This window comes from Molossus molossus, unplaced genomic scaffold (genome assembly GCF_014108415.1).
Source record: "Molossus molossus isolate mMolMol1 unplaced genomic scaffold, mMolMol1.p scaffold_m16_p_13, whole genome shotgun sequence".
NCBI classification, from domain to species: domain Eukaryota; kingdom Metazoa; phylum Chordata; class Mammalia; order Chiroptera; family Molossidae; genus Molossus; species Molossus molossus.
The window spans coordinates 87,587,432-87,614,145 of record NW_023425348.1 but is presented as its reverse complement, the minus strand read 5'-3'; the positions used below and the strand labels follow the sequence as shown (position 1 = coordinate 87,614,145).

Sequence of the window (26,714 nt, the reverse complement as noted above, 5' to 3'; positions counted from 1 at the left end):
TAGACACCTTTCCAAACAGGACATATAAATGGCCAAGAGACATATGAAGAAATGCTCAACATCACTAATCATCAGAGATACAAATTAAAACAACAATGAGGTATAACCTCACATCTGTCAGAATGGCCGCCATCAACAAATCATCAAACAAATGTTGGCGAGGGTGTGGAGAAAAGGGGACTCTAGTACATTGCTGGTGAGAATGCAGACTGGTGCAGCTACTATGGAAAACAATATGGTGTTACCTCAAAAAATTAAAAATTGAACTGCCATTTCACCTAGTGATCCCACTTCTAGGAATATACCCTAAGAAGCCTGAAACACCAATCAGAAAGAATATATGTACCCCCATGTTCACAGCACCACTATTTACAATAGCTAAGATCTGGAAACAGGCTAAGTGTCCATCAGTAGACAAATGGATAAAAAAGCTGTGGTACATATACATAATGGAGTACTATACAGCTGTAAGAAAGAAAGATCTCTTATCCTTTGAGACGACATGGAGGGACCTGGAAAGTATTGTCCTAAGCGAAACAAGCCAAGCAGAAAAGACAAATACCACATGATCTCACTTATTTGTGGAATATAATTTACATAACAGTGTGAGGAGTAGGGTAGATCCAGAGACATGGAAATAGGGTACAGACTGACAACCCTCAGAAAAGGGGGTAGTGGGGGGAGGGAAGAGATAAACCATAGAACTTATATGCATGTACGTATAACCAATGGACATGGACAACAAAACCAGGGACGGGTTGGGGGGGATGGGGAGGAGGGTGTCAATGGGGGTAAAAAAGGAGAAACATCTGTAACAAAAATAAAATAAAATAAAACAAACAAACAAACAAGATTTTTAAAACCCTGCTTTTTCAACCCAGTTCCCAAATCTTCCTCACTATCTCAGCTTCTCGACTATCTTGTCTGTTACCTCACACTCTGACCTGCCTGTCCAGCCCTCCTCACTTCTGTTTACATGAGCTCTCCATCTAGTCACCCAGAATTGTGAGATCCAGTGCTGATGAGCTAAACACACAAAGGAAACTTTGTAGAAAGGGGTAGAGAGGAGGCGCAATGCTCCTGATCAAGTTCATCTGAAGGACTGAGATATCGTGGGATAACTTGGGATAAGGCCTCCAGTTTCCTTTCAAATTCTAACTAAGCATATGACTTTCCTGAGGTTGGAGATGGTATCTGTTCATTTTTGCATGCACAGGTCTTAGCAATACAGGTTTAGTGAATACGTGGAATGCATGAATGTCCCTCTGTCTGTCTGTCTCTCTATGTATCATAACCACTCTGAATATGAATAAAATTGGGTGTAATCCAGGCTAGGTGATTGGCGCCGGCTGGTGCAAATGATAGGAGACCAGGACAAAGTGGGTGGGACTAGAGCCGGATGAGGGAGGAGCTGAAAAGTCAAGTGGCAAACAGCAGGAAACAGGGCAGGAAGAGCACACTTTCCCAATGCCACCTGCCTCAGATGACTCAAATTTTCTGTCACGTTTTTGTCCTCCTTCCTTTGCCCTTATTTGCTATGTTTGGTTATTCAGAAAGGCCAGCTGCCACCTCCTCACTACTAACCAAAGATGATCCCCTTATGCAGAGGGTATGAGCCGTTTGCCTCAACAGCCTCGGTGGAAACATTGTGTCTGTCACATTTACAAATTACTATTGCCAGTGTTTCTAGCATCTGTGTAAAATGTATAAAACAGTCTCTGTCCTTATAGAAGTCACTGTCCAGGGGGAGTGAATGGTTGTAGTAAATGCTAAGGGAGGAAAATATGTGGGGTGTTTGAAGAACATACAGAGGTAATCACTGATTGGGCACTTACCTGTCTTGGGGGTACAAGAGGGGCATTCCAGAAGTGACGTCTAAGCCCTAAAGCGTGGGAGTGCCAGAAAACACAAAACAACAGAGTGGTTCATTTCCCTCTTGTGTAAAAGCCCACAAGTGGGCATCCAGCAGTGTCCTGACGCTCCATGGTATCAGGACTCAGGCTCTGTCTATTTTGTGGTGCTGCCAGGTATGGCCTCCATTCCCACGGTCGCCTCATGGTTCAATATGCCTACTCTAGTTCCAGCCATCACACCCACATTCCACATTCCAGCACAGTACCAGTACGTGAAGGGACTGCTGAATATAAAGGCTAGCTAATCCATTAGTAGTGTTTTCTACCACCCTCACCAAGTAATACATGTGCAAGATTTAAAATTATATAGCACAACCACATTTAGGACAAAAAATCAATGTCATCTGCCTTGGTCCTCCTCACCCTTCAGAAACATTTTCAACCCAGCTTTCTGGCAGCTGCTGTCAGTGGGGGACATTATGTTCAAAGTGAAATGTTTGCAAAACCAACCGTGGCATCCCTCAAATGAGTCACTGGTGTCCCAGAAGGATCAGTAGTTGGAATTGCCTTCCTCACAGATTCCTTCTGGGCTTTAAGAGGTAATCACTGATTGGAGAAGGGTGATCACCAGACCCAAGGGCCATTGATCAACGGGGTAACTGACAGGCACTCATGTTTGCCAGGGGACACTTAGCTCTGTGGTTACTATAGTCCTGGGGCTAGTGTCACAGTCTGGGCATATGGTTAGCGCGCAGAGGGTAGGGCGTCCGCAATCTGAGCTCGGCCCATCCAGGGCATCCCCTGCATTCTGGAATCCCATTCGTTTTTTCTTGGGTCCCTCTTTGGCTGCTTCGAGGAGCCCCTCAAGCTGAGCCCTGTGAAACAGCAGCCCCCGACTCGCCTGCCCAAAAGAGGCGAGAGACCCGCGCAGGCGCACTCGCCCGGGGCGGCCTGGTCCCGCCTCTTGGGCTGTGTCCCTCCTGGGGGCGGGGCCAGAGGCCTGCGGGGGCGGGGCTGGGCCTCCGCCGCGCGGGCGGGGTCTCGTGGGCCTTCCCGTGCATGTGGCCCTGCGCGGCCGCGAGTGTGTGTGGTGGTGGTGGGGGGGTCGGTGCCGTGACTCAGATGCACGCGGGGCGCCCAACGTGGTGGCGGGACGAGCGGCGTGGGTCCCATTCCCAGACCCGGACGTTGGAGGGGGCCACATCCGGCAGGAGGGGGCGGGCCTCGCAGATCCCGGAAGTGTGGGCGTGGGCTGTGGTTTAACCCGCGGCGGCTGTGGCAGCGGGGCTGCGGCCCCGGCAGGTGAGCGGGGCTTGGGGAGTGGCGAGGACGGGGATGGGGGTGGTGCTGCCATGGCCGCCGGCGCGCCCCCTCCTTCCCGCCTCATTCTGGTAGAGGCCGGTGATTGGGCGCGAGGGGCGCGTGACCGCGGCGGGTCTGGTTCCCCTGCCCCTCGCGGTGGGAGGGCGGGAGCGAGGGGACAGCCGGGCGCTGCCGGGGCTACCCCCGCAGGTCGGGCCTCAGCCGCGCCCCCTCACCGCCACCCTTCTCCCTGCACCCCGTGTTTGAGCATTTTGCTGGCCGCAGTTGTGCTGACGTTAGAGACGGTTTGCCCATTGTACAGATGGGGAGACAGGCCCCGGAGCGGGGTCTCTGGACCGCAGGCCGACGCTCTAACCGCTGCGCACCGGCCAGGGCAGGAGTGGAGTCTCACTTGCAGAGGGCACGCGGGAGGCAGAGTGGGGTCGGAGGCTCACTCTGGTCTTTGACTCCCCTGACTTGTGCCCCTTCTTCAGGGCAGTGACAGGATGGGTTTTAAGCCTTGACTCTGTTCTTACAATTTTTTTCTTGGACCAAGACTAGGACCGCCCAGCGTCACTGACCAATTCTTATCCCTGGGCCTGCTGGATAGAAGGGCCTTGGTGTGTGTGTGTAACTCCAGTATGTGCTTGGTTCTTCTGGGTACAAAGGGCAGTGTGTGTGTGTGTATAGGTAGGTATATTATAGTATATTATAGATAGATTGATATATAGATGCTCCTTGACTTATACCAGGATTACATCCTGATAAACCTATCATAAATCGAAAATAATTCAAAATGCACTTAATATACCTAATCTGAACATTATAGCTTAGCCTAGCCTACCTTAAATGAACTCAGAACACTTACATTAGCCTGTAGTTGGACACAATCATCTAACACAAAGTCTATTTTATAATATACTGTTGACTATCTCTTTAAAAAAAATTTGTTTTCTCTATTGATTTGAGAGAGAGAAACATCGATGAGAGAGAACTCTCATCGATTGGCTGCCTCCTGCATGCCCCTGACTGGGGATCTGGCCCACAACCTGGGCATCTGCCCTGACCGGGAATCGAACCCAGTGACCTCTTGGTACATGGGTCGATGTTGAACCACTGAGCCACACCAGCTGGGCTATCTCATGTAATTATGCATATCACTTTTGCACCATCATAAGTTGAAAAATCATGTCAGGTAAGTCAGGACCCTCTTTATATCTCCTGCAGGTGCCTCATTCCTCCTCCCACAGCCAGTGAGGTGCTTATTTCCCACTTAATGGATGGGGGCAGAAGTGACCTGGGGCTATGTTGTGAGTTCCTGGCAGAGTTCACTTCAGGGTCTCAGCCCCTAAGACAAGTTAGTGCTTTCTCAGCCACACCGCTCTGGGCTCACTCACCTGAGTAATGGCCGCCTTTAGCTCTGGGAACGTCACAGAGTCACTTCCCTTTGCTTCAGCAGTATCCCAGTAATCCAGTTGCTGACTTAGGCCTTTTCCACCTCCCCTATATTGGCTCTCTGCTTCTTATCCAGGAGTCCCATATCCTACTGGTTCACTCAGAATGCTGTCACCTGACTCTCAGGTCTGTGACTGCCCACCCTAGAGCTGGGGGTGCTGGTGATAGAGGGATTTGGGAAGGAAAGCCTTTTTTGACTTGTCCAAAGCTGCAGCCCTGTACAGGCCTGCATTCTGGTTCTGATGGGAGTGAGGACTTGGGGTGAAGTACTGGACACTGAAGTGAGAGTCTTTGTTCTTGGTGGTCATAGTGCCCAAAAAAGCTTTTTTTCCTATATTATCTTGGAAATCTGGTTTGATGCCTTTGTAATTTCCATTAGGTAGAAAGTTTTCATTGTGGGTTTCTTCACCTGGGCAGCTCCTGGTGGTGGTGTTTTAGGTAGTGAGAACTGATTTCTTGCATGGCTGCATGTGTTCTTGGCCCTGTTCCAGGGGCTTCAGGGTAGGTAGTGATCCCATTTGACAGATGAAAAGGGAGTAATAGAGATGGTAGATAATTTGGCTAGCTAGGGTCACATGGCTAGTAAATGGCCGAGTTGGGATTTTTAACCTGTTAGTCTTATTTCAAAGCTAATGTGTACTTGCTGGACCTTAAGAGTCATCTGTGATATTTATTCAAAATCCAGAGCCATGCCTCTGGGATTCTTGCTTAGACTGTCTGGTCAGGTCCCAGGAATCTGTATTTTTAACACGTGACTCTTATGTTAAGGCAACTCTGGGAAACACTACCTAAAGGACTCTGTAGATTTGCTGAGCTTGGAAGTGCGGTTTTTTTCTCCAGGGCATCCTGTTTCCTTTTTCTTATTGCTGTGAAGTTGGCTGATCTGACCTAAATCTGCCATTAATTAAAAGGGCGTTGGGGTAACTAGCCATGTGAATCATCTTCAGACACTGCTGGCCAGTACTAGTAGGGTTTTTCCAGACTGACATAATCAGATCATTGAAGACTTTGTTTAAATCCGATGAACTCTCTGTTGTTTGGAGATTCTCTTAGTTTCTGCTCAGGGTCTGGAGTTTTCAGAAGACTCTGGTTTGTTCCCGGGCAGTTGCCTCATACCAGAGAGATCTCTGTAGTAGCAGTATCTCTGAGGTTTGGGAGCTGTACAGGCATGTTTGCTTAGCAGGTGCTCTCCATGGCATTTCTCTCACCACTCAGATCTTTTCCTTTCATACGTTTATGTGAAGATCTTGAGCAAATACCAAACAGGTTTGTCTGGAGCTGATGGAGTGGGCCCCCTGGGGCTTAGGATGGGCTGGTGAGGAGAGCAGGAGACTCACCCGGATATGGTAAACAGATAGGTCAGGTATGCGGAGCATTGAAGACAGGAAGTATGTTTAGTCCTACTGCTAATTTATCTGCTCCCTCCTCAGCATGATTACAAGTAGTAAGAGAGTCAAAGTCAACATTATAGTGTTACTTTATTCTCGTTCTGTCCAGTAAATACTGATTTCTAGTTTAGTTTCTTTGTAAACAGAGGATGTACTTTATATGATTTGAATTGTTTTGACTTGTTGAGACTTATTTTATGGCCCAGGATATGGTCTACTTTGGTAAATGTTCTGTGAGCACTTGAGAAGGATTCATTTGCTGCTGCGTGGAGTGCTCTATAATGTTATATAAATGTTAAGTCAAGTTGGCTGGTAGTACTATTACAAGTCTATGTCCTTACTGCTTTTCTGTCTACTTGTTCTATCAGTTATTCAAAGAGGGGCATTGAAACATAACTATAATAGTGGATTTTGTCCATTTCTCCATGTGGTTTTTTCAGTTTTTGCTTCATGTGTGTTGAATTTCTATTATTAAGTACATACATATTTTGGAATGTTATGTTCCTTTGATGAATTGACCTCCTTTATCATGAAATAACCCTTTTAATCCCTGGTAATGTTTTTTTTTCTTTTTTCTGAAATCTACTTTGTCTCATATTAATATAGTCAATCCAGGTTTTTAAAAATTAGTGTTAGTGGATTGATATCCAGAATATATAAAGAACTACAACTCAACGACAAAAAAGCAACTTGATTAAAATGGGCGAAGGACTTGATTAGACATTTCTCCAAAGAAGACATACAAATGACCAATAAGCACACGAAGATATGCGCCATTACTAGTCATTAGGGAAATGTAAATCAAAGTGACAGTGATACTACTTTACACCACTTAGGATGGCTATTATAAAAAAAAATAGAAGCGTTGACAAGGATGTGGGGAAATGGGAATACTTAGTGCTGGTGGGAATGTAAAACACGCAGCTGCGATGGAAAACAGTATGGCAGTTCCTCAGAAAACTGAAACATAAACTTCCCATGTGACCCAGCAGTTCCATTTCTGTGTGTATGCCCCAAAGAGGTAGAAGCAGAGACTCAAACATATTTGTACACCAGTGTTCATGGCAGCATAATTCACAATAGCCAAAAGATGGAAGCAACTCACGTCTCTATTAACAGATGAATGGGTAAACAGAATGTGGTGTACATACATACGATAGAGTAATATTCAGTTTCAAAAGGAAGGACATTTTGACGCATGCTACGACATGGATGAAACTTGGAGAAATAATGCTAAGTTAAACAAGCCAGCCACAAAAGGAGAAATATTGCATGGTTCCTCTATATAAGGTTCCTAGAGACAGAAAGAAGAGTGGTTGATTTTGAGGGACTTGGGAGAGGGAGGAATGGGGAGTTAATGTTTAATGGGGACAGAGTTTCAATTTGAGATGATGGAAAGGTTCTGGAGGTAGATTGGTGGTGACGGTTATACAAAAGTGTGAATGTACATGATGTCACTAAGCTGTACACTTATAAATGGTTAAAATGGTAAATTTTATATATCTTTTGCCATAATTAAAACAATGAATAGGAATTTTATTTATTTTTTATTTTTTTAAATCCTCACCTGAAGACATTTTTCCATTTATCTTCAGATAGAGTGTGTGTGTGTGTCGGGGGGGGGGGGGGGAAGACATCAATTGGCTGCCTCCCACATGGCCCTGGGTCAGGGACAGAACTACAACCGAGGTATGTGCCCTTGACTGGAATGAAACCGCAACTCTTTGGTATACAGGCCAACACTCTAACCACTGAGCCAAACCGGACAGGGCCGAATAGGAATTTTAAAAATTAGTGTTAGCATGATGTAACTCTTTACCTCCTTTTACTTTTAAACTATTTATGTCTTTGTATTTGAAGTGGGTCGTTTGTAGGCAGCATATACATGGGTTTTGATTTTGTCAAGTCCAATTTTACAATCTGTTCCTTTTAATTGGGATGTTTAGACCATTTAGATGTAATATTATTAGTATAGTTGGGTTTAACTCTTTCTTCTTGCTGTTTTTTCAGTCTGTTCTATGTTTTTTCTTCCCATTTCCCCTTTTTTTTCCTGACCTCTTTGGGACTGAGTAATTTTTATGATTCCATTTTATTTCCTTTGTTTGTTAGCTATAACTCTGTTTTTAGTGGTTGTTTTAAGATTCATAGTGTGCATCCTTAACTTGTGACAGTCTATCATCAAGTGATACTATACATTTCACATATAGTACAAGAATCTTACAGTAGTATTCTTTAATTTCCTCTCTCTTGTCCTTTAAACTGTTATTGTCACATTTCATGTCTATATTTGTTATAAATTATTATTTTTTGCTTTAAACAGTCAATTATTTTGTAAATAGATAAAAGGATAATATCGTTTCTATTTACTTACGTACATGTTTATTATTTCTGACGCTCTTCATTTTTCTATAGATCCAGATTTCTCTTCTGTTTCATGATCCTTCTGACTTGAGGACTTTATTTAATATTGTCTGTAGTGCTGACCTGTTGGTGATGCATTATTTCACCCTTTTTTTCCCCTTTATTGATTTTAGAGAGAGAGGCAGGGAGAGAGAGATAGAAACAGCGATGAGAAAGAACATTGATTGGCTGCCTCCTGCATGTCCCCCACTGGGGATCCGGCCCACAACTTGGGCATGTGTCTTGGCTGGGAATTGAACCATTGACGTCTTGGTGCACGGGTTGACGCTCATCCACTGAGCCATACCGGCCAGACATTCTTTCACCCTTTGGATGTCTGAGAAAGTCTTTATTTTGCCTTTGTTTTTGGAAGGTGTTTTCTCTGGGTATAGAATTCTAGATTGATTATTTTTCTTTCAACATTTTAAGATATGGTTCCAGTGTATTCTGGCTTGCATAATTTCATATGAGTAATTTGCTGTCATTCTTATTATTTTTTTCTGGCTGCCTTTTCTTTTTTTTTTTTAATTACTGGATTTAAACAATTTAATTATGTTATGCCTTGGTGTAGTTTTAGTCATGTTTCTTGTGCTTGGGTTAATTGAGGTTTGGATCTGTGCGTTTTTAGCTTTCACGAAATTGGGAAATTTTTCAGCCAGTAATTCTTCAGGTATTTTCTCTATTCTCCTTTCTCTCTTTTTCCTTGGTGACTCCAGTTATATGTATATTAGGATGCTTAAAGTTGTTCCACAGCTCTCTGATGCTCCTTATGTATTCCCTCAGTATTTCTTTCTCTTTGTGGTTTGCTTTGAATTGTTTCTGTTGCTGTTTCTTCAAATTTACCGATCTTTTCTTTTGCTGTGTTTAATCTGCTGTTATTTCCATTTGGTAACTTTTTTTTTTTTTATCCTCACCCAAGGACATTTTTCCATTTTTTTGTTCAGATAGAGTGGGAGGGAAAGAGAGAGAGAGAGAAACATCGACGTGAAAGGGACACATTGAGTGGCTGCCACGCACACGACCAACCAGGGCCGGGGACAAACTGCAACCGAGGTACACGCCCTTAGTGGGAACCGAACCCAGGTCTCTCTGGACCGCAGGCCGATGCTCCAACCGCTGAGCCAAACTGGCCAGGGCTTGGTAACTTTTTTAAACCTAGACATTTTAGTTTCCATATCTAGAAGTTTGATTTTGATCTTTTTTATGTTTTCCATGTCTCTACTTAGCATACTCAGTCTTCCCTTTAGCTTCTTGAATATATGGTTGTAGTAATCATGTTAATGTCCTTGCCTATTAGTTCTATTATCTATATTTCTGAGTCTGTTTCTATAATTTCCCCCCCTCATTATGGATCATTGTTATTGCTTCTCTGCTACCCTCTTCAGTGCTTTACTGGTGTCCTGTAAATTATGAGGTTTTTCCCACTCTGGCTGGTGGAGACACAGCTTATTTTTGGCTCAATTTTAGGTCTAAGGATTGTTACCTCTAATTCTGAAAAGCATTGTCTGTACTCAGCTGAAAACTAGAGGGGGGCCCTCTGTAGATTTCCAGAGTTCTCTTTGTGTAGCTCTCCTTTTGGTATTCGGCCCTGTGAACTCTGCTTTTGGCTTCCCTGGACTCCCAGCTTTCTCTCCCCAACTTGAGACGGTTGGGTTCTACCTGGGTACCCCCTCCATGTGCCATAGCCTGAAAACTCTCTCTAGGCAGTAAGCTGGGACAATTACGGGGCTTATCTTGTTTGTCCCCCCTCTCGGGAATCCCTCCGGCACTGCTTCATTTGAACATCAATTGATGTTTCATTTATTTGTCCGGTTCTTGGTTGTTTGAGGCAGGACAGTAAATCTGGTCTCTGTTCCTCTATGTTTGCCAAAAGTGAAAGTCCCTGTCTGGTCAGCTGTCACTGAGTATCTTGTGTGTGCTAGGCATTGACCTGGGTGCTGGAATGCAGACATGAGTGAGAGGCGGCCTGTGCCCTTGGGGAGCTCGCAGTCTCGCTGCATAAGCATGCCGTTCCGGCATAGTAAGTGCTATGCGGTGCTTACACTGCGCCACGGAGGCAGGATGAATTCTTTGGGGGAAGTTGCAAGGAGCGCTTCCCAGAGGACCTAGCATTTGAAGGATGGGCAGGCACTGTTAGGCTGGTGAAGGCATAGGAAGGAAATTCCAGGAGGAGGGAACGGCGAGAGCAAAGGGACGGTGGCAGAGCTCGGGACTCCTCAAGGGAAAGTCCCTATCATATTAATCATGGTATAGATGTGGAATATTTGTCAAGTGACTAGCCTGTTGTTTGTTCCAGGAATAGTAGTAGAAGAGAAAGAGTTGGGGTGGCTGAGCAGCCCATGGGGGAGTGGAGAGAGATCAACTGAAAAGGGAAGCTTGGGGTTAGCTGACATAGGGCCTTACATGCCAAGCCAAGAGCACACGATTTTGAATGTAGTGCCAGAGCACGGGGGAGCTATGGGAGGTTTTAAGCAGGGATGTGAGAGCTCTGAGTATTCCCTGGCAATTACTGGAGTATTTGGGAGAGGGCTGGGTCTGTAAGAACCTGTAGGGCAGCTCTGGAGAGGCTGGCTCAGAGCACACAGTCTTCGCGAGATGAAGAGTCTGGGGCTCAGAGCAGCGTCTGACATCGCTACCTTTTGCCTGTTAGAAAATGGCCTTCCTGGAGTCCTAGTGAGTTAAGAGCAGATATGAGGAGCCTCTGGCCCGGTGTCCCATTTTCGTGGCTACACTCTTGCCCTGAACACAGTTGCCTGCTTCTGGTGGACCCCGAAGTTCATAGGCTCAGACATCACTGGCAGGGATAGGGTTCTGTAGCAACCCCACCTTATACTGGCCTAGGATGGCCCAGATCAGTATGAACAGTGCGAACAGTGCGTCTCACCACCTTGGACTTGGAATGGATACACCTGGAGTGCAGACTCCTAGATATTTGTCCTGAGTGTGCCTTTGCCTTGACTTTAATCCCGATCCTTCCTAAAGGGATGGTTGGACCTGCCAGTTCAGCTTGCTCTGTGCAGGCTAGAAAGCATGGGGTGCAGGACCGAGGTCCTGCCGAGTCATTGGAACAGTTGGGACAAAGGAGAAACACATGGAAGTTTGGTGTGAAGCAGCTTCGGATGGTTTTCTTTTCAAGTCAGAGCCATAGGCCAGAGAGGGAAGAGGCTTTGCCAAGTGGCTGGGATGCTTTACTGTCAGGAAGTTTCAGGGGCGGGCTACTTATTAAATAATCTGTTTCTTGGCCATCATATTGAATGCTATTGATCTGTGTTACATCCAGCCACCGGCGTTCTGTTGCTCTGTTGACTGATGCTGTCTCTGGAGGAATCTTAAGTTCTCTCTCTTCAGCATCCACGTGGGAAATGCTTGAGTTGCAGAAGTAGGAGTGAGCTGAGTGCACGAGCTAGGCCATGGTGATGAAAATCACGACCATTTATTGAGTTTCCAGGCACTAGCTCATTGCATCCTTATAAAAGCCCTGCCTTACAGAAGAAACCAAGGTGTGGGGAGATGAAGTAAGCTGCCCCAGCTCCCAGCCAGCAGTGAAATGCTTGAGAGCACAGGGCTGTCTGCTTTCTAGACTCTGAGCCTCCATCCTTGGGCTTCCCCCACAGGGCCAAGGTGGGAGGGAGGCACGGCTCCCGGTGCCCCCGGGGGATCTGGGGCGCCAGGGCCCTGTGCGCCTAGCCAAGGAGTTTGGCCGTACCCTGAAGGTTGGTAAAGGAGAGTACCACGCTATTGTTTGTTGAGGACAGAATTATTCTAGGTTCTGAACATCAAGAGGCCCTGTACTTGAGGAGACTAGTTGAAAGAGATGAGTAAGAATGACCATCAATAAGTTTGTGCCCAGAGCTGGGCACTGTGTTCATGGACTTGACTAAGACTGGCACAGTGCAGCGGTGAAGAGTGGGACCCCGAAGCCAGACCGCCTTGGGTGGGATTCAGGCTCTACAGCTTCTCTGTCAGATGAGGAACGCCAAGGTATTGACGGTGGCGAAGGCCCGATGAGAGGACCACGCGTGTTGCTAGGTGGAGTGCCTAGGGTGTTCTCTGCATAGTGAGCCTCTGCATGCAGGCCCTGGTCACTGCCATCTTGGCTGCTTTACTGGTGGGACCTCGAGGCTTTGAGAGGGGAACAGCGGTAGGTGGGAAAGCCCGGTGCCAGCCTGCCTGCAGAGAGTCCCCAGCTCTGCTGCCCTGCCTCTGCCCTGCCTTCCCTGTGCCTGGGACCTCTTGCCCACACCTTGTCCATCCTGAGAGGCCTACTCATCCTCTAAGTGGCAGCTCCTCTGTGACGCTTTCCTTGCTCCTTCTCCCAAGACTTCATCATGCCCTCCCATGTGCTCTGTAGGCACCAGGTGGCATTTCCTATGCAGGGCCCTCCCTCCACCCTTTGGGTGAGACAGCGCAGCTGAAAGGGGGTGGAGGAGGGGCTTGGGCAGGGCCAGGCAGGGAGGGTTGGGATCAGCAGAGGTGAGAGGAGATGCTACATAGTGGATTGAAAACCTTGTTCTGGGAAGGCTCCTAGAGCTCTCCTTCTACCCCTTTGCCTCGAGAGAGTCCTCTGATGTGTTCTGTGCACCGAGGGCTTTGGTGTAATGGGTAATGTTTGAAAAAACCAAAAATATTCTCCTTAAAAAAAAGAGTTCAGCCTGGCTGGTGTGGCTCAGTGGATGGACAGTTGTTCCATGGATTGAATCCTGGTTTGATTCCGGGTCAGGGCACGTGCCCGGGTTGTGGGCTCGATCCCCTATAGGGGGCATGCAGGAGGCAGCCGATCGATGTAGCTCTCTCATTGATGTTTCTATCTCTCTCTCCCTTCCTCTCTCAAAACTCAATAAAAACATATTTTTTAAAAAGTTGAAAAGGTTTAGAAAAACCACAAGAATGGTTACACCCAGTGGGAAAAGAAGATGGGGGTGGCGTGTCCTGGCAGTATGTCCTGGCCGCTCCCAGAGGGACAGGTGGGTGACCGGCAGGAGGGAGGGAAGAGGTGACTAGCTTTAGGGAAGGCAGAGGGAGCAGGGAAAAGTGTTTTAAAGAGTAAATCCAGATGGCTGTAAGGAAGACACACGGGAGGCAGGAAGGCACGTTTGGAGTTTGTGGAAGGACGGGGATGAGGCACCCAGTGACTAGAGAAAACCTGGGCCTCAGAGGTTGGGGAGGCCTGTGCCTCCCAGGTGGCCTGCAATGAGGGTGCTGATGGAAACGGGGGTGGAGTTCGGCTGGGAGGGGTAGTTTGGAGAGAAAAAAGAGGTGATGAGAATGCCCCCCACCCCCATTTGGCATGGTAACTGGGCTCATCATCCCTGGGCCTGCTCACTTGCGGCCTGCCTCTGGGAAAAGAGCGGTCACGTGGGGGTATCACTGGACTGCAGGAGCGTTCTGTCGTGTCCTGTCGGTTGTTCTATGAATATTCATGTGCACATGCTGGTTTCCTCCAAAAGCCTGGCCTGAGATGGCTCGTCCCCACAGACGTGTGGGCAGACGTGTGGGCAGACGTGTGGGCAGACGTGTGGACAGACGTGTGGGCACGCTGGTGGTTGCGGACCTTTGTTCAGATTCCTTCTGAGCCCGTTTCAGCAAGTCACATCCTCTGCTTCCCTCCGGGGCCTGCTGTTCAGAGCCCTCCCAGTGGGTGCCTGGCAGGGTTGTCAGGTGACATTTCACACCATAAGTTGTGAGAGTGTGTGAATTAAAGCTGCCTAGTGCTTGCCTGGTGCTTTTTCTGGCACCCCTGGAGGTTCTCTTGTTTAGTTCTCATTAAATTCTTACAGCAACCCATGATGTTGGTGGGAGTAGCCCCACCTTACCAATGAGAATCAGAAGAAAGGCTGAATAATTTGCTCAAGGTCAAGTAGCTGGTAAAAGGTCACATTGGGATTTAAATCCAGGTCCTACCTTTCCCACTGTCTTATCTCTTTAGCATGGGGGGGTGGGTGGGGGGGAGGAGTCCCCAACCCCAACACCAGACATTCCTTAGAAAGACCGAACACTAAAAAGGTCTCCCTTCAGCACTTACGTGCCAACTTTGCAGGGCGGTGAATTTGATGGAGTTTTGGGCCAGGTGAGGCTGGCATGATGGTTTGACTTGTTATCACCTCCTGTGTGAAGACAGATGACTCAACAGTCTGAATCTTGACCTCAGGGCTGGAATCGTTCTGGAAAAAGAAAAATAGATCAGGTCAACAAATATTTTCTCATTAAGAAGCAGGATTAGGAGTGTTCGCCAGCAGCCACAGGTGTTGACGTGAGGGGTGGGATGGGGCCAGTTTTGTAATTGAACTGTGCAGGTTGCTATGGTAACAACACCCTCTGCTACCTCAGGTGGATGTGGGAAATTTACAGGAAATCCAAGGCCCTTACAACTCTGGCGGTGTGATTTCAGGCTTGGAAACAGCTGGCAAAGAAGCGCTGTCTGGTAGTGGTGTGGAGGGGATTGGAGCCAGGGAGAGCAGCGGCCAGGGGAAGAGTAGTCCTTGTGCTTGACTCAGTATTGAGCCCCAGGAGTGTCAGGACTCCCCTCTAATGATCAGATTATCCCCAAGAGGCAGGAAAGTTAACATGTGTTCGGTGCTCGGAAGCCTGCAAAGCTCTGCGCACCTGAGGCACACAGCCCCCAACGTGGCGCTACCACCACTGCCCGTCGTCTAGGGGAAGAGGCTGAGGCCAAGGGACTTGATCAGGGTCACTAACTAAATAGCCGTGGAGCCAGAGTGCAAAGCCAAGGCATCTGTTCGCGGGTTCTGTGCTTTCCTCTGCATCCTCGCGGGGACAGCGGGCTCTGATTTGAGGCAAGGGGCACACATGCCATCTCTAGGACTGACATGCCTTATTCGGACCTGAGCACCCTGTGCTTAGAAAGTGCTGCATTTTGCTTTATTTTTACCCTTCCCCCCCCCGAGTTTGTGCTTTAAAGGATCTTATATCACTTGAAACCATTTGTTTTCGAGCTGAACAGTTCTGGCAAAGAGCTGCTGCTCTCCCTGGCGAAGATCCCCATTGAGAAGATCCCCATTGAGAAGATCCCCATTGAGCAATAGCTAGCAATATGTTGCTCCCCCCCCCCCCCCAATTAAGGACTGATTGGGAAGGCGGCCCTGAGTCTGAGCCCTTCCCAGCATTATCTCTACCTGGACATTCTGCAACCTCCCTTCCTCATCCCCACCCCTGACCAGGGGCAAGAAAGGATACTACCTCTGGCCTAAATCCACCAGGGTGCTGTGTAGTCTCCCTTGGGCCTCATATCTCCTGCTAGATCATGTTCCCCGTGTTCAAGGCATGTGAGGTTGATTCAGTCAAGATAGAAAGTAATGGCAAGGAGTTGAGACCCAGAGATGCAAGCGGCCCAGGGCTTTGCGTTCCCCTCTGGTAGTGTGTGGATTGCAGAGGCCCAGGGGCAGCACCTGTGGCCTCCGGGACTCTGTGAAATGTGTTACCTGGCCCCTGCCCTCCCCCCTTTTCTGTGGACTCTCTCCTGGCAGCTCTCTTGGAGGGTACGTTGATTTTGGGTTAAAACCACAGTCCATCCTGTGTTTTTGACAACTTTGAATAGGCTACTGAAAAAATTGTTTGAATAATTACAACTTTACATTCCTGAAGATAAAATAAACATGTAATCTTTTATTATATTTTGCTCAATAAAATTGTTCAGAAGATCAAAAGTGGTAAAGACAATGTAAAATTTAACATTTTAATACTGATACTGTGTACTGTTTTACTTAACATTTTGGGGAGTAACTGCCTCTGATTTCAACTCAAGAAAACACTTTTTGTTGCTAATGTAATCAGTTTTTGTAATGGCGTCAGCAAATAAAGGGATGCTTATTATTAAAAAAATAAAAAATGGGGGGGTGGCACAAGGGAGGGGGGATCTAGATTTTTAGCTTCCCCTGGAGACCTGGCGGGTCTGGCAAAGCGTGCCCGCCCCAAACCTTCAGGAGGTGCCCGAGCTGGGCTGGAGCCGGGGCTCTCCAGAGGGACACTCCCCGCCCAGAGGCTTGGCCTCGGGGGCACCGGCTCGTCCTTGTAGGCGCAGGTTTGTGGCTTCTGTGACCGCTGGTGGAGCTGAAAGCCGCAGAGGAGACGGAACAGCCCCTTGCCCCCCACCCCCCAAGAAAAAGGAAAAAAGGAAAAGAGAAGAAAGCTTTTTCCTCTTCTCAGGGCCTGTTGTTGAGGAATCAGTGACATTTTCTCCTCTTGGTGGAGGGAACACGTAGCTCTCACCTTCCTTGCCTTTCCACCTTGTTCCCCATCTGATCTCCTTTGAGTTGATGGTGTCGCCCCCCAAAGAGGTGTTGTCTCGCTGCACCTGTACATGCGATGCCACCTGCCTTCCTCATAGCCTCCTCCCATCTCCCGGCCACGCGGACCCACCTCCTGGGCTCCCCCAGGGCCTGCTGTCATCTCCCCCGGGTTCCGGACTCCTGTCCTGGCACCAGTGCCCCTTTCAGTGAGGCCTTGGGGGCTCCTCGCACACCCACCCTCAGAGTTGTCCGCTTCCCCACACCCACACCACTGTCCCCGCCTCTGTTACGGCTCCTCTCACCACGATTCCTTGTGACTGCTTTGCTTTTAAAAACCAAACTGAGTTCCTGGAGAATTAGCATCGGATTTTGTATTTTAAAGCCGTGTCTGGCACATTTTTCCTTCCTTTCTTTGGGTTCTTATACAGTACTTGGCATGTAGAAATGAATAGACATTAAGTGTTTGTTCAGTGAAAGCATGAAGGAAGGAGTGAAGGCATGAAAAGTGGAGAGGCTGCGTTCTCACATCCCCTTGTCTTGGATGACTTGTCCTTCAGCTGCTGGCTGCTGTCCTCCCTGCCTCTGTCCATTTTTCTGCAGAGTGTTAGGGGCTCTCTGTGTGCCGCTGGGATACAGGGGTGAGCAACACGCTTCCCTCACCTCTGTCTCTTCTCACCTCACTCCTCTTTCCTGTCCCCTCCTTCCAAATAGCAGACTCCAGACACCCTCCCGCCACAAGTACCCGGCATCCTCCCGGGCACCTTGGTAAGTGGAGGAGGGTCCTGGCCAGGCTGGGTGCCAAGGGGCGAGGTCATTTGGCTTGTCGGGCCCTCCAGACACCAGACACAAAAGCCCATGGATTCTGGTTCCCCAGATAATTGCTCAGTACCCTTCCCACCCCCAGTTCTCTGCATTGTGACATCCGTGGTGGTTGTGGTTACTTCTGTAGTGCTGGTTTGGGTTTTTCTGCCACGTTGGGTAACGGGAGGCAGAACACTGCCAGCAGCAGGTGCCTAGGCCTCAGGGGTCCCTGATTTATGGGCCTTGAGCAGAATATTGTCCTGTTCCTTTCTCCTTTTCCAAATTGAGGACCTAGAGAAGTGTTCGCTGCTTGGCCTCACTGGTGGCTCTGGCTTTGGAAGAAAGACCCAGTAGCTTCCCAGGCCACTGTTGCTCACGAGACAGGCATTTGCCTGCCGGGGTTTGAGATGTCAAAGGGCCAGGGTGGGGAGGTGGCCGGGCCCAGGCCCTGGGGCTTTCAGACCTGCAATCTCGGCATCTGGACCTGTCCTCCTGACTCCCCATGAGGGGTGGTGGAGCAGGCAGTCGAGGCGCTCGTGAAATTTAAATGCCAAGTGGCTGTCCTGCCTTTGGCAATACTTTCACTTTTTCCTTTCATCCCTGAAATAGGGGTCATTAAGCCTTGTGTTCGCTTTACTTACTAGAGTACTGATGCAAGTCAGTGATTTTCAGCCAGTGTTGCAAGAATTTTAAAACATGCAATACCTGAGTGTTGAGTCAGCGGTGCTGAACCTCCTTCCCTTAAACTGTCAAATAAAAAAGGCCAATGGCCAATGCAACAATAGCTGTAGGGTGTGAATGAATCAAAATTATACCCTTTTTTTTTTGTCAGATTGGCAAACAAGATATTTTTTGGTGTGCCACAGAAATTTAGTAATTAGTTTGTGTGCCACGAAATGAGAGAGGTTGGAAATTGCAGATGTAAGTTAACGGGAGAGTTTGTAAAGGGCTCTGAATTCAGAAGAAAGGAGCCTGTGACCATCATCAGGTTGTGCACCCACTTTATAGGGGAGGAAAATGAGCCCCTAGAAAGGAGAATGTGGGCCTCTGTGGGGGAGGGGCCCTGGGCTCCCTCATGCCAGCAGTCCCTCGAGAGGCCGTGTGAGAGGAGGCGGCTGGGACGCCTGCGGAAGGAGCAGCCAAGGGCCAGGCTCCGAGGCCGGGGTCTCCTCCTTTGTCACCACAGCAGGTTACCTGCCACTCTGCCGTAAGTCGATACGTGGGAGGCTTGAGGGGCTGGCAGGTGAGGGAGCAGAGAAGGTGGGGTTAGAAGGAAGCACTGCCCCCTGTGTCCCGCCGCGGCCGGGGCACCTTTGGGGCAACTCGCCGGAAATGTGCTGCCGGACAGAGGCCAGGTTCCAGCCACATCAAGGGACGCGCAGGTAGACCGCGAGAGGCCTTTGTAGTGGGGGACCGGCTGAGACAGGGGCGTGTTTCACACCCGAAGTCCCTGCAGCATTTAAAGCGCGGCCCCGGCATCCAGGCTGTACAGCGCCTATCTAGAAATGGTGGACACAAACCCAGAGGGTCCCCCTCAGCAGAAAGGCAGCGAGGCCTGCGTGTGTTTCTGTGTGTCTGCTTTCTCGTCTCGGCCCTGGGGTCTGGCTGTGACCCGGCACACAGGCGTCTGTCGGGCCCCCTGGGCAGCATGGCGGGAGAGGACTGCGAAGCCCGCTGTGGTCAGAGCAGCCCTCCTGTTCAGGTCACGCCGTCTCTTTTCCTCCCGATGGCCTTGGAAGCCAGTTTGGTGAATTCTTTTCCCTGTCGTGACAAGGACGTGGCTGTGACAGGCCATCTGGCGGCATGTAGGGGGGACGGCAGCTGCAGAGAACACCGAGGGGACCCAAGGTTGCCGGTGCCCTAAATATAGCCAGCAGGGCATGGCAGCGCCCCGTGCTGGGTGTATTTCTGGTTCAGACGGAAATAGACACCTACCAGAGTGGGCGCTGGCCTCAGGGCTCGCGGGCCACCCCGGGCCAGTGTCGTCTCTGCCCCTGCTGCCTGGCGCCCCTGCCCTTTCCGTCGGCCCCTTGGGGAGCTCTCTGCGGGTTTCCCTCTGGCTGCCCAGGGCCCTCTCATGTCCTGCTGATCATGGTTTGGGTGGAAGGAACGGCTCCCTGGGGAGGGGCGTGCAGGGCGGCGGGGACACACTGAATGGGACCCTTGCCCCTCCTTGAGCACCCTGTGCCGGGGATGCGTCCTCAGAGAATGGGTTTGTCTCTCCCAGAGAATGCACGTAGGCTCAGGGGTCTCTTCCCGAGAGCTGCTTTTCCTCACGTCCGTGTCATTCTGTGTTCACAGGGAAAGATGGAGACCCTCCGAGACAAGACCCTGGAGGAGCTGGAGGAGATGCAGAACGACCCGGAGGCCATTGACCGGCTGGCCCAGGAGTCCCCTGAGGTAGAGGGAGGCGGGCACGGAGCCCACGCAAGGCCAGCGAATGGGGCTGAGGCGCTTAAGAATACTGGCTGGTGGGGAGTTGGGGGTCAATTTCATCTCGTTTTTCTGTGGCACCCCCCTGGTTGGGACCCTGTGAGGTAGGAGAGGACAGGCGACCAGACGTGGCCACAGAGCTGGGGATGTGCACAGTCGCCCCTGGAGTGGCTGCAACTAACCACTGCTCTAGAAGCTGCCGCCTGCCACCCTAATGCCAGGGAGATGCAAACATGAGGCTGCCGGGCTCATCCGATTGGCATTTGAAAGGTGTTGCTCATGTACAGGTGTGCTGGGACTCCTCTGGGAATTCACAGTAGGTCCACCGGAAAGAGAGGCCCCCAGCCCACTGCTCCCTGCTCCTGCTCCCCCAGAGCACTTCCCTCTCTGTCAGGGGTGTCCTCACTCCGGCCTTGCTGTGCCCCCCACTGCCCCCAAACAAGCAGTCTTTGCTGTGGCGGGGGGGATGAGCATCGGGCAGCTGTGAGGGGAGGGATGGGGACTCGATGTGGCACGTCCTGCCACCCTGAGCTCGGGCAGCGAGGACATGAGCAAGGCTTGTCCTGGTTAAACTCCAGGGCTGATTCGGATGGTTGATTAGGCCGTGAGCTCTGCCAGGGTCTGGCTCTGGGCCGGCACCATGCCGGGCACAGCACAGGTCTTTGCTCCTCGGTCTTCCGTTCTTTGCCGGTCACGTAGTAAGCACCAGGTGTTTCTTGAACCCGCCACGGGCAGCATGTTGTGGGAATTCCACGGCCTGCTGCAGCATGTGCGCTCTGTAGAAGCACACCTTCACCTGCCTGTGGCGAGTTGACATCCAGCTGGGCGAAGCACAGAATCACGGAAGATGTGAGCAGCACCAGACTCAGGCGAGCGGCACCCCGAATTGTGAGGTGCGCAGCGAGGCCTGACTGATCGCTGTGCATTCTCTAAGGGGGAAATGCTTCCGGGTCAAGGCAACGAAGAGGGGTGGCTGCTTAGACTTTCAGAGCCCCTCAGACTAGGTTTTCTACCGTGGGCCAGAGGACAGTGATTGAGTCCCCGTGGGACTGAGGAGAGAGGAACTTGTTTAGCTTAGGGCGTGGGCATGGGGGAAGGGAGCTGGTAGGGGCCCTATGCCGTGCATGGTGAATGGTGGCGTCCAGCAGGTGGGCCAGCTGTTCGGGGCCGGGTGCTGCAACCCTCTTACTGACCTCTTCATTGGGGGAGGCTGTGGGAGAGGGGACAGAAATGGGTAGCACAAGGTTTAGGGGGAAATGATGCAGCAAAGATGGACAGGTTAAGACCCAGGGAAAAGTCACTGGATGTAAGTGAGGGCCCTCAACCTGTGGGCCCAGGGGCCACTGAGCGGAGGGCTTCGGCCGCCCTCCCCGTCAGTCACATAAGTAAGGAAAGGTTTCGTAGGCCATAAAGACGAGATGGAAATTCCCCCGTGTCAGCTCCCCGAGTCAGTGTGCTTGCCGAGGGGCTCAAGGTGGTGTTTGCGGCAGCAAACCAGACTGCCCAGATGTGGGGCACGTGCCCAAGAGACGGTGGCTGGCCCACCCTTGCTGGGCAGTGGGTCCTTGGAGGGAGGGCCGCTGTGATGCCCCTCTGTCCAGTCTGGAGCAGGAGGGCAGACTCTGGGCCTGCCTCAGAGTGAGGGGCTCGAGGCCCTGCGTGGGGATCTTCCAGGATGCCCTCAGCCTCCTGTGTCTGGTGGGGACACCAGCTGTGCCCTGAGCCCTCACTGGGTGCCGAGTCCTGTGCCCTGGTGCAGAGGTGCTGTGGGGGTATTGTTCCGTCTCAGGGTGGTGCGTCTGACTCTTCGCCCTCCTCTCTGTAATGACGACTCCCTACAGATGGTCAGGGCTTCAGGTCCTAGCAGGTCTGGGAAGGGTCCTTACTGGCTGGGGGCAAGGACCTGGCCGAAGGGCACAGCACCGCTCAGCATGGGGAAGTGCATTCAGGGCACGTCCAGGTGCAGAGATTGGCACTGGGGCCTCAGGTGGCCACGGGTCTGTTGGTGGGAACCCTCTGGTTGTGGGGACTCCCCCTAGTCCTTTGGAGACCCCCTATCGGCTCACCTGCGCAGCTTCTCTGCAAGTCACAGGCATGGCCTAGGAGGAGGGACAGGTCTCCCGAATGGGGATTAGTCTGTCCCTGGCTTCTCACTCTCAGAGCAACTTGTTCTGGGCCTCATTGCGCTTCTGACCTGTGGTCTGGCCTGGGCCACCTCAGTGTACTTCAGAGTAGGTCTCGACTCTGTATCTTGTGGAAACGTGGTTGGGACTTTGGTCCTTTCCCTCCTAGAAAGCCGGCGACTTCTAGAAATTGGTCCACCTGCCTCCCTGGAGCTCTGCACTGCCCGCCAGTGGCCTCGGCTGTTACTTTAGTGTCTGTGCCCACGTGTCTCCACCACACTGGCTGTTGGATTAGGATTTGGGAGGTGCCTGGTCAGAGTGCTGCTCAGGGTTGACACCCAGGTCCCTCTGACTGTAGCCCAGGTCTGAGTCTGGAGGTTCCCCCACGGTGGGCGATGAGTCCCAGGAGGCCCTGGACCAGCCTGCCCTGTGGTGAGTGGTGGTGGTGATCCTTAAGGTCAGGTGTCCTGTTCTTTTAGGTCCAGGACCTGCAGCTGGAACGGGAGATGGCACTGGCCACCAACCGCAGCCTGGCTGAGCGGAACCTGGAGTTCCAAGGTCCCCTGGAGATCAGCCGCTCAAACCTCTCAGACAAGTACCAGGAGCTCCGGAAGCTGGTAGAGCGGTGCCAGGAGCAGAAGGCGAAGCTGGGTAGGGGCGGCCGGAATCCAGGAGTGTGCCCTGGGGGATCCTCTGTTAGGTCGGGGTCCAGGTCAGCGGTGGACTAGGAATAGCATGGAGGAATAGATGCCCTCCCCTCCCCACACAGGAAAGGGCCCGCCGTCGCTGAGGTCCCGCGCCCCAGCCCAGTGCTAAGTGCTCTGCGTGGCCATAGAAGGGTAGGTCCTACTGTAACTCATTTCACAGAAGAGAGAGAGAAGGCTCAGAGAGTCCAGCCTGGGCTGGGGTTCCACAGCCAGCTGGAGGTGGAGTTGGGATTTGAATCCAGAGAGCCCGCGCCCTGCACGCTGCCGTGGACGTGGCCAGCTCAGCTTCTGTGCTGGTCCCTGTGTTCTGTGTCTGGGGACCTGCCACCTGCGAAGCGGGAGGGGCTGTCCTGATCTTGACAGTGAAGAGCTCGGTGCTCAGACAGTGAAGTGACCCCTGTGAGGCCAAACAGCGTTGTGGCTGGGAAGCTGGTTAGCCAAGGTCTGGGTCCGCTCGGTGGAGCTCTCTGCTCAGGAAGGTGACCGGAGGGACCTGCAGCAGCCCCGGGTGGTGGCTCGGCCTCCGCACGCACAGGACACGGAGGGCCTTTACGGAAGCCTTGGCCTCCAGCACTGAATCGAGAGGCACTTCTGAAACGTCGACTGTTCTGCCCTCTGTTCCAGAGAAATTCTCTTCAGCACTGCAGCCAGGGGCCTTGCTGGACCTTCTGCAGGTCGAAGGCATGAAAATTGAGGAAGAGTCTGAGGTGAGACGGCCGTCGACACCCCCTTCCTTGAATGGGTCAGCCCTGGAGCAGGAGCCCTCGGGAAGGGCACCAGAGGCCTGCAAAGGGTGGGAAAGGGCGCAGTAGGAGGTGGCAAAGATGAGTGACACCTTTGTCCCAGGGAGGCCTTTTTGGACACAGAGAACAGGAGCCCAGTCTCACAGGCTAGGGATGAAATGGGTGGCCGATGGCACGGTCCCAGGCAGCTGGCAGACCTGGGCAGAGGGCAGGCAGCAGGAGCCCCCGAGGACTGAGGCAGCCCCTCCTCTCACCGGGCCCTGCCTGGTTCCTCTTTTCTGCTCCCCTCAGAGCATCTGTCCAGTCTCTGGGCAGGCCAGCCCTCTCCACAGCTCCGCGCCCTGGTGGAAGGGGCTGCCGGTCCTCCCAACCCCTGGGCCGGCCTGCACTGCGACTGAGTAGCTGGTGTTCATTGCTTACTCAGCACATACGTGCAGTGGCCACTGGGGGCCTGGCACAGTGCCGGGGTGACCATGACAGAGTCCCTGCCCTCCAGCAGCTGACATTCTGGTGAGGGAGACAGAGAACAAACAAATGAGTGTGTCAGCAGTGATGGGGGCCAGAGAAGGCAGGGGCCTGAGGCGGCTGAGGTGGGAGGGCCGCAGCTGATCCTTGAGCTGGGGGTCCTGGGGGACCGTGGCTGATCCTTGTCCTGGGGGTCCTGGGGGACCGTGGCTGATCCTTGAGCTGGGGGTCCTGCGGCCTATCTTCGACCTGCTGATCTTTGACCTGGGGGACCTGGGGGACCTTGTTCTCAAGAGGCCTAGTTGTCACTTGACCTTGTCTTCCAGGCCATGGCAGAGAAGTTCCTGGAGGGCGAGGTGCCCTTGGAAACGTTTCTGGAGAACTTTGCCGCCATGAGGACGCTGTCGCATCTGCGCCGGGTCCGCGTGGAGAAACTCCAGGATGTGGTGAAGAAGCCCAGAGCTTCCCAGGAGCCGGCAGGCGATGCCCCTGTTGTCCGCCCGCCTCTCCCATCTCGCCCTGTCCCCCAGGCGACGCCCCCGGTGGCCGAAGAGCAGCCAGCCCGGCCACCGCCGCCCGCAGGAGTGCCTCCCTACCCTCTGCCTTACAGCCCATCCCCAGGCCTGCCCCTGGGCCCCACCGCCCAAGGCGCGCTCCAGCCGGCACCCTTTCCAGCCCTGTCCCAGCCCTCCTATTCCTACAGTGGGCCCCCCTACCCGTCAGCCCAGCTGGGACCCAGGGCTGCGGGGGGCTACTCCTGGTCCCCACAGAGGAGCACGCCGCCCCGGCCTGGCTACCCCGTGCCCCACTCTGGTGCCTCGGGTCCTGGGTACCCCCCGGCCGGGGGCCGGACCCCCAGCCCTGGTTATCCTCAGCAGCCTTCCTACCTCCCGGCGCGAGGAAAGCCTCCCTACCCAACGCAGCCCCAGCTCCCCAGCTTCCCAGGCCAGCCCCAGCCCGCAGGCCCCCCTCAGCCTCCCTACCCCACTGGGCCTGCCCCTCCCTATGGGTTCCCACCGCCCCAGGGTCCTGCCTGGCCTGGGTATTAGGGCCCTGGCCCTTCGCCCTCCCCTCCTTCCACCTGCACCACAACCTTTGGCCCACCCACTGCTGAGATTCGAGGTGAAATTGGAAGTGGAATTGGCAATCTCCAGGACTTGGGGGACCTGGCTGGGAGCCTGCAGGCCCCAGAAAGGCACCAGGCAGTCGTAGCATTTACTGGCCTCCCAGGGAGGGAGCGCCTCCTTCATGACTGGCACTGGCCTGTCTGGTGCTAGCCAGGCTGGGGCTCAGCACCTCTCCGCGGGTATCTGGGTGACATCTGCTGTGTCTGCACGCCCGGACATCCGAACCCCGGGCAGACCTGTCTCGGTGGTGGGCGGCTGGTCTCTGGCCCCTGCTCACCCTCCTCCCCTGATTTGACATATTCAGTGTGGTGCCCACACCAAGGGGTGCAGCTCTGTGTCTCTGGCCCCTTCAAGGGTGGCCTGCCCCAGGCACCATGGCCAGGGTGGGAGAGAACAATTAGGAAAACACTTGGTGGTTTTTAAGCCACATAAAGCCATAACTGAACTCTGACGGGCTGGTGTCAGGCACACTTGTCCTGTGTGCTGGTTTGAGTGACAGCAGCAGAGCCAGCGCGGTGAGAAGACAGGATTGTGAAGGTGGACCCCAGGTCTTGCTGACGCTGGCAGGAAAATCCAGGGGTCACCTTGGGCCCTCTGGCTGGACAGGGGGGAGCAGCTCTGGCCCAGATCGTGGTCACACTGGGGCTCACTGGAGTGGAGGGCCAGGTCACCTCCCCCGCCACCCTCTTCTCTGGGCCCCGATCCCGGCTGACTTCTTTCAGGGCCCACCCCTTCCGTCCACTCCTTTAGTGCCTTGAATCTCATTTGCAGGAGCCCCTCCCTTGTTGCCTTCCTCTGGCTCCCTCATGTCACTCTCCCCCACCCCAATGTCCCCCCGAAGACAGACATCAAAAGATGCCCTAACAGTAACCTCCCAAATGGTGCTTTCTGAACAGCAGCACAGTCGGAGTCCGTTTCTTTGCACCTCTCGTCTCCAGAATGTAAGGGGCAAGGATTGCGACTCGGCCACGTGCGGCCCCAGCACTGGGGGTTTAAGCATGTTCGGGAATAAAGACAGTAGACCACGGGGTGTGATGGGCGAAGCATGGACTTGGTGTTCAGGTGTCAACCGCGTCTCGAGGGCAGACCCTGGAGCTGCTATCGGCAGGACGTCGAATGTGCCTTGAAATGTCCACTGCATGAGACCCGGGTCTGGGGCGCTGGGGCCCGAGGAAATGACCTCTGCTGCCTGCGTGCCATCGGTGGGCACGCGGCTGAGACGCTCGATGCGCTCTGTCGGGCCCCTGCGGATACTGCTCGCTTCTCCCGTTATTTATAGAGATTGCTGTGGACCCTCGTGGCTCGAGTGCTGCGGCACTGGCCGATGGCCGCGATGTTGTACGCGTAGTTGCCACAATAAACCCAGGACTTCTGTGCAGTGCTGTGGCCCCAGCGGGTTTGAGGAGTGGGGAGGGCTGTCGGGTGGGCGGAGGGGCACGGATTTCTCCCGCTGCCTTCAGGATCACGCTCTGTTCAAAGGCCCCCTTGATCCGTGTGTACAGAGCCCCATCTCTCTGGACCTCGGCTCCCGTGCGGCTGCCTGCCCGGCTCCCCTCCCCCCCACCCCAGCTCTGCGGTGGTTCCCTGGCCTCTCCTAGTGTGGCTGGCAGTCTTGGGCATTTCCGGGCCTCAGCCCGCACGTCTGCCTGGTGCTCGTCCTGGGTGGAGAGC

At 52.4% G+C, this 26,714-nt stretch overlaps 1 protein-coding gene across 2 annotated transcripts; it reads left to right on the top strand.

The window, feature by feature from the left end:
* Positions 1-3,074: 3,074 nt before the first annotated feature.
* On the top strand, positions 3,075-26,413 carry VPS37C (VPS37C subunit of ESCRT-I). Of its 2 annotated transcripts, none has more exons than XM_036260151.1 (5): positions 3,075-3,155; positions 19,747-19,845; positions 22,481-22,652; positions 23,333-23,415; positions 24,243-26,413. In XM_036260151.1, the coding sequence occupies exons 2-5, from the start codon at positions 19,753-19,755 to the stop codon at positions 24,963-24,965; spliced, it is 1,071 nt and encodes a 356-aa protein (XP_036116044.1). In that variant the 5' UTR covers positions 3,075-3,155; positions 19,747-19,752; the 3' UTR covers positions 24,966-26,413. The 2 variants fall into 2 exon arrangements, with proteins under 2 accessions (XP_036116044.1, XP_036116043.1); XM_036260150.1 differs by lacking the exon at positions 3,075-3,155 and adding an exon at positions 19,425-19,539.
* The last annotated feature ends 301 nt before the right edge of the window (positions 26,414-26,714 follow it).